The 7,818-nt window shown below is 35.0% G+C and overlaps 2 protein-coding genes across 2 annotated transcripts in view; one reads left to right on the top strand and one right to left on the bottom strand.

The window, feature by feature from the left end:
• Positions 1–1,142: 1,142 nt before the first annotated feature.
• Positions 1,143–7,818, bottom strand: part of NEK5 (NIMA related kinase 5) — a 57,623-nt gene continuing 50,947 nt past the window's right edge. Inside the window, exon 23 of the mRNA XM_037527250.2 lies at positions 1,143–1,446. Coding sequence (XP_037383147.1) covers positions 1,176–1,446 — 271 coding nt within the window. The 3' untranslated portion in view covers positions 1,143–1,175. The remainder of the gene's footprint in view (positions 1,447–7,818) is intronic.
• LOC119258870 (probable ribosome biogenesis protein RLP24) lies at positions 5,890–6,719 on the top strand. Its single transcript, XM_037527251.2, has one exon. The coding sequence runs from the start codon at positions 5,916–5,918 to the stop codon at positions 6,318–6,320; it is 405 nt and encodes a 134-aa protein (XP_037383148.1). The 5' UTR covers positions 5,890–5,915; the 3' UTR covers positions 6,321–6,719.

Raw genomic sequence — 7,818 nt, 5'->3', positions numbered from 1 at the left:
TGCACAATTAATGTGACATGCCCTGTTCCTCTCCTTACTCAATTGCCTATGCCTGTGTCAACATAAGCTTCAAAAAAATGTACTCAATATAACTTAAGAAATTTCAAAAGGTTTTTTTTAAATAGCAAATTCATTATTTTAAATGTATGAGTTTGTATAATGTATTTCTCTTGCTATCTTAAATTACACAAGCTTAGTTAAAACACAAATTTATTATCTTATAGTCTGTTGGTCAGAAGTCTAAAGTGGATTTCACTAGGCCAAAAAGGTGTCGGCAGGCCTCTGTTCCTGCTGCAGGCTTCAGGAAGAGTCCATTTCCTTCTGTTTCCCAGCTTCTAGAGACCACCTACATTCCTTGGCTTGTGACTCTTCCCCTATTTCAAAGCCAGCAGCATGAGATGGAGTCTTTCATGCTGCTACCTCTCTGGTTCTCTCTTCTGACAACTCTTCTGAGACTGGTGATTTACAATGGGCCCTCCTAGATAATCAAAAAACCTCCCTATATTAAGGTCACCTGGTTAGCAGCCTCAATTCCATCTGCAATCTTTTTTTTTTTTTTAAATGATTGTGTGTGGGTGAGTGTGTGTGTTTTTTTTACTTTTTATTTATTTTTTAATTTTTTTAAGATTTATTTATTTATTTATAAAAGCACTGGGTACAGTCAGAAGCACAGGAGAGTGAGAGAATTCACCAGAGCCAGAGCGGGAAGCAGAACAGGCAGAAGGACCGAAGTACACTGCTGAGAGGAACAGCAGGCGCGGCAGAAGAGGTCTGCGTGCCATGTGGGACCCTCGCCTGTGGCCGGGGATCGAACCAGCGCTGCAGAGGCTGTGGGCAGCTTCACAGCCCAGCGCTCAACCGCTGCGCCACTGGGGAGGCCCTCCATCTGCAATCTTAATTCCCTCTTGCCATGTATCAAAATAGTCACATCTTTGGGACTTATTGTTGGGGGATGGGGACACATTATTCTCCCTCTGACATATCTTAATATTTATAATTTTATAAAGTAGAATACTAATTTCTACACTTAAAAGTTCTATTTCTACATTTTGATAGAAAAAATAATAAATCCTTGGGATTACTTGAAAGCCCCTACAATAAATGAATATTTATAACTTGTATCCAAACAGATAATACTGTAATAGATACTAACTTATTAAGAAAAAGTACAATAATCACATTTGTGTATTCTGACTGGTTATTGATGTTTCTTTGTCTTCATCAACAATACAAATTTTGTTATCAGGCAGAGTAGAAACAGTCATCATAGCTTCATTTATTTCTGCATATTTCTGCATGCTTGTTGGCTGTCTTTCTTCTAACTTTTCTTCTTCCTTAGAGGAACCAGAAGCCTCTTCTCTTTTTTCTTTCTCTTTGGATGTAGCAAGTTTTTCCAGTGATTCAATGACTTCATTTCTCAACTCATCTTCAGATTCTCCAAAATTTCTGAAATAATAAATAGTAAATATGATATGCTTTATTCATATATTCCAGGGAGCATATCTGTCCTTTATCTATTATGATATCTTTTTATACACCATGCTTATTAACACAGAGCCAGAAATGTTCTTGAATGAATAAAGAAATGCTAATACAACTTCTTCATTAAAACAGTGAGGTCTTTGGGGCAGAAAACTAGACTTCATCTTTTGTTAATTGATTATAAAATCTCAGTGTTGAATATATGCCTGGAGCTTGTACTTTTGCATATCATATTTACTTTATTACTTTATGATAACAGAAGAATACATATGAAAATTAGTTTCCACTCTCATTCTCCACCCCGCACTGGGTAATATGAAAGTTGCACATTCACCCAGGTAATAAATTATTTATTATATCACTCTGGTTTTCCTAAGGATGATAAATAATGAATGTCGGCAGAATCAGTATTCTCATTAATTTGACTTGTGTTCAACAACCTTTATTATATATATTAATACCCATCTACTCATGTTTAAAAGAAGAGGAAAAGAGAAGGAAAAGGAACAGAGAATGAAACAGTAAAACAGAAGGAAAAAGAAAAGTGAATAGGTGCATTTCTGTATGACAGCCACTGCTCTAGAGTGTAAAGTTTACACATACCACACTTCATCTAATACTAATACATCTAACATTTTATGGTAAACATTATAATCCTCAATATATAAAGCTGAAGCTCAGAGAGATTTAAAAAACATGTCCAAGGTTTCACCGCTACCAATTTAGGAATTGAAATTATGTCTAAGACTGCAACATCAATATTTGTAGAAGGGAAGAAGTCAGGAGACCAAGACAACCATCTCAAGTATTACTATTATTTAAGTGGCAAGTAAAAGAGACTGAGGATAACTGGTAAGAGCACAGAAATTTTTCCTCATGAAAACCAAGGGGGCAGAGAATTCCAGAAAGAGGAAGCAATCAATTAAGATCAGGACTGAGAAATGACAATCACATTTGGAAATTTCATGGTAATAGATGCCCTTTGCAAAAATATTTCAGAGTACTGTACAGCAGGAGCTATCACAGTGGATCAAGAAAGCAATGGAGGTAACAAAGTGGTGACAATAAGGAGTTTACAGCTCCGAGGGGAGCCTGGCTCTGAAAGGAACTGACGCAATGGTTTTTTGTTATTTACAAGATCGCAAAGGGGCCTCCCTGGTGGCGCAAGAGGTTAAGATACAACCTATGAAGCTGTCTGCAGCCACTGCAGCACGAGTTCACTCCCTGGCTAGGGAGGTGACCCACATGGCGCAGCAGACCTCTCCTGTCTCGCCTGCTGCTCCCCTCATCAGTGTATTTCAGTCAGTCTGCCTGTTCTGTTGCCAACTCTGTCTCTGGTGAATCCTCTCACCCCCACCACTTCCCATCTCTAGCCTGTACTCCAGTTCTTGTATGCATAAATAAAAAAAATCCTTTAAAAAAAAAAAAAGATGGCAAAGATTTGGGAATATTTATATGCTGAGAGACAGTAAGCAGTAAGGAATCACTTAAAAATATAAAAGGAGGGCCTCCCTGGTGGTGCAGCGGTTGAGCACTGGGTTGCCAGGCTGCCCGCAGCCTCTGCAGCGCCGGTTTGATCCCCCACCCCCACCCCCGGCTGCTCCCCGGCCACCAGAGGAGGGTCCCACTTGGTGCGCAGACCTCTCCTGCCGCCCGCTGCTCCCCTCAGCAGTGTACCTCGGTCCTTCTGCCTGCTCTGCTCCCCGCTCTGGTGAATTCTCTCACCCTCCCGCGCTCCTGACTGTACCCAGTGCTTGTATAAATGAATAAATAAATCTTTAAAAATACATATATATATAAAAGGAAGAATAATTGATAGGAACAAAATCACTGAAAAGAGACTGGGATTTAGAGCACCTCTGCAAGGAGAGAGGCCAGTCTTCCTGTGAGAATGAAGAGACAGGATTGCCGGGATGGGCTGGGGACAAGCACTCGGATATAAAGATGTTAGAGAACTAAGCACTTACAAACCACATACTCTCTTTTTGAAGTAGGAAGCACAATCAATGAGAGTGGGTGGATGGGGACGAGCTCACAAGAAAGGGTTTGGAAAGAAGCTGAGGTGGCAGAGGATTGCTGAATATTGCAGAGACCTTACTAAATTAAAGGTCATAAATTTGAGGTGAACCAACAATGACAGCTCCCATTTGTTAAGCCACCGTCACAAAGGTACGAGTTTACAAAACATCTTCCCTTGTCCTCACTTCTCTATCATTTAAAAAATGATGTGTCTTGGTATGAATTTTGTTTCATTGCTCAATTATTGTTTTATTTCCCAAATATCATGGTTCATGGCTCTTAGTAATAACAAAGCGTTTACCGTGATAATTGCATTGAATACTTCTTTTCTACTGGTCTCTTCTCCTAGAACTCCTTCTAGATATGTGATGAACCCTCATGCCTTTTAGCGCCTCTTTCACATTTCCATCCTTTTTTCCTAAGATCTATGTTCCAGCTATTCATTCTTTCATTAGTTGTAACCTAGTCTATTTTTTAAACTATCAAGCAAATTTTAATTTCTATTAGTTTTTTTTAACTTCCATAAGTTCTATTTGGTTAATTATCAAATCTTCCTATTACCTTTTGATACATCTTTTTTTTTCATGTTTTGATGTTTTATTTTAATTAAATAGTGTTAAGCATATAGTAGTCATTATAATGTAATTATTCAGTATAGGAATATAGTTATATATCTTAAGTTCTTTATGGTTTAATTCAGCTATTTGTTATGTATTCTATCTCTTTTAATGGATTCTATTTTTATTTTTAATTGTGAGGTCTTCTTCAGCATCACTTTAGTGAGAAATTCAATATAGTGTGAATTGAGGTAATATCTCACGAGAGTATTTTATTTACTCATACAGAAATTCCAAAAATTATCATCTCTTACATTAATTTTAATGTTCATTTCTCAACACACATGTTTCCAGACCAAGCAACTGTTGAAAATGCAAACTCCAAACCCAAGACAAAGCCCATGGTTATAAATTTCTCAGGAAGAGGTTTTTTTTTTCCCCCAGAGATTGGGCCAAGACAGGCAAATCACATTAGTGGGACTTTTTTTCATTTCTAGACCTCCCTTGCACTGAGGTGTAACTCTTCAAAGTTTCCAGCTGACAAGAATGGAAGGGAATCTAATAAAGAAAAATTAAAGACATATTCAATATGTAGAAGATACACAGAGAAAAGAAAGGGAAGAAAGAAAAAAAATTAAATTCATTGCAAAACAAAAGGAGCCCACAACTAGAATTCTAAAACACAAGAATAAATCTAATGGTAAGAAAGATGAATAACAAAAAAAAAATTCTTTAAGGTAGGACTACAAACTAACTCCAGAGGAAATTATTTTTAGGGAGGATTTTGATACTATATTAAAGTAACTGCTCAAAAAAAAAAGTATATTCATGTGAGAAATAAAGCATCTTACCTGAATTGCAGAGTTTTTTTATATGATAAATAAACCATTTGTGTCTCCAATATCAACAAATATAGCAATAAATTAAAGAGATGAAATTTCTGAAATGAGTTTAGAAAAATTTTAAAGAAGTCTTTAAAAAAATAATAATAATAATAATTGATTAAAAAAAGTATAACATCCATTTTTAAATATTTTTAAGTTATGGAAAATAATTATACAATAATAAAACATGAACATATAACATTCTTATATTAAGAAAAAACCATTATAAATCCTAGAGATGAAGTATATACTCATTCAAATTAAAAATTTAATAGATGATGCCCAAATAGGATTGGAAAACAGTATTTAAGATTTCCTCTACAAGCATAAAGAGAAGAATAAAAAGCATGAAGGAATACAGACAAATTGAGAAGCTCCAAAATATTTCTAATTGGAGAACCAAAGTAAAGGAATAAAAGCAGCAAAATAATAGGTTAAAACTTTCCAGAGCTAAAGAAATTCATGGGTTCTCAGAATAAGGTGAACCAAGCAAGATAAAAGGCAAATCTAGACCGAGACCTATCTCAGTGAAACAGAGTATGAAGATAAAAAGGAAAGTATGAAAGTACTGAGCAGAAATAACCATAGAAATGCTGTCTCCAAAAGAAAACCCATTAGATCATAGCAGATTTCTCATCAACAATACTAGAGATCAAAAGAAAAATCACTGTCATCCTAAAATTGTATGTCCACCTAAATTATTGCTAAGTATTGCAGGCAAAATTTAAACTATCGGAGATATGTAAAACAAAGAATTTACCACCCATTGATATAGCTCAAAGAATTACTAAAGGATATGTATCAATAAGAAGAAAATGAGAACAGAGGGAAAGTATGAACAAGAAAATACCATGGCAAGTTCAGAAAACAATAAACTACATTAGCCAACACTTTTCACTTTGAAAAGGTTTAATATTAACTTCCTCTCAAGTTCACTCGGCGTTTGGGTTCATGGTACCCACGCGGGTTCAAAATGCGTATCGAGAAGTGTTATTTCTGTTCGGGGCCCATCTACCCCTGCCACGGCATGATGTTCGACCGCAACGACTGCAAGGTATTCAGATTCTGTAAATTCAAGTGTCATAAAAACTTTAAAAAGAAGCGCAATCCTAGAAAAGTTAGGTGGACGAAAGCATTCCGGAAAGCAGCTGGTAAAGAGCTTACAGTGGATAATTCATTTGAATTTGAAAAACGTAGAAATGAACCTGTCAAATACCAGCGAGAGCTGTGGAATAAAACTATTGATGCAATGAAGAGAGTTGAAGAGATCAAACAGAAACGCCAAGCTAAATTTATAATGAACAGGTTAAAGAAAAATAAAGAACTACAGAAAGTTCAGGACATCAAAGAAGTCAAGCAAAACATCCATCTTATCTGAGCCCATCTTGCAGGTAAAGGAAAGCAGCTGGAAGAAAAAATGGTGCAGAAATTACAAGAAGATGTGGACATGGAAGATGCTTCTTAAAAACCTTACTGAAGCATTTTTCAAAAGTGCATTTGAAAACCTCCTTTGGAGACTTAGAATTTCTAAATTATTGATTTATTTTTTATGGTCACTCAACTGAAAGATGATTAAAAATACATCTACATTGCTATCTGGAAAACATCAGTTATGAATTCTATACTCATCTCACTGTTAATCCTTCTCTGATAAATATTCTCATGTAATTATGAAAATTCAGTTTGAGATTACAGAAGTGAATTGTGGGTGGACATGCCATTTGTATAACAGCACTAGCAGCATTTGTGTAATAATTGATGACAGAAATTTCATGGCTAGTGATTTGCAAAAATAAAATTTTCTTGGCAGTAAAAAAAAAAAAAAGGTTTAATATTAGATAAAATAATTTCATGTCTAATACTTAGAATGTTGCAAACTTATGAAAATGATTGTATGAGGGGTGTTGGGGGGATAGTAGGGACAAAGGAAAACAATGCTGGTTTGTAGTTCAAGCTGGAGGATAGATACAGGAGGGTTCCTTGTTCTATTCTGATTTTACTCTGAGTAAAGCTTTCCATAATAAAAAAAGGGTTGTAAGTAAAATTGTAACTCTAGATAACAAAATCAGGGTGGATGGATTTTAGTGGTTACTTAAACTATGCTTGCCATATTTGGGAGGAAAAAGGAACACTGAACTTGTTGGATCAATTTTTAGGTAGTTCATAAAACCTATTAAAAGAATAGAAATATAATGTGTATCTTCAAAAGTAGTATAGAGAAAAAAGAATAGAAAAGTTTTTCAAACTAATAAAAGACTGGAAAAGATGAAAAAGGAAATGAAACATGATGATAAACAGAAAACACAGTATCAAGCCTGAACACAGGAAAGCCCAAATATGAAAATAATAATAATAATTAATATTATTAAACTAAAAGACATTATCACATGACAAGGAGCACTTCAACCAGTTACATCGGATATATATTGTAAGAAACCACACAGAAATGATGAAATTAAAAGAAAAAATCAAAAATACTAAAAAATAAAATTAAAACTTGAAATAGCAATATTGTTATCAGACAAAATAGAATTTAAGGCAGATAGCATTAATAGGGGCAAAAAGTGACAACACAAAATGTAAAAACAGGGAAAACCTAACCAAACTGATACAATGATCATAAATTGGACCATGTCTTCTGCATATTTAAAATCTCTTGGAAAAGAGATAGACCAAGATCCCTGATAAATATAGAAGCAAAAATCCTCAGCAAAATCTTAGCAAACCGAATTCGATAACACAAAAATATATAAAATTTAAAAAATAATAAATAAAAATGAAAAAGAGTATCCTACATCATGACCAAGAGGAGTGTATTCTAGGGACACAAGGATGGTTCAACATCTGAAATTCAAGCTCTGTAATTCATCACATCA

This window comes from Talpa occidentalis, unplaced genomic scaffold (assembly GCF_014898055.3).
Source record: "Talpa occidentalis isolate TD23 unplaced genomic scaffold, MPIMG_talOcc4v2.1 talOcc4.5, whole genome shotgun sequence".
NCBI classification, from domain to species: Eukaryota; Metazoa; Chordata; class Mammalia; order Eulipotyphla; family Talpidae; genus Talpa; species Talpa occidentalis.
The sequence above is the reverse complement of the archived record's forward strand: the minus strand, read 5'-3'. Positions and strand labels throughout refer to the sequence as shown.

Bases quoted from the DNA above. Each gene is read 5' to 3' on its own strand.
- LOC119258870 (XM_037527251.2), top strand. From the start codon at position 5,916: ATGCGTATCGAGAAGTGTTATTTCTGTTCGGGGCCCATCTACCCCTGC.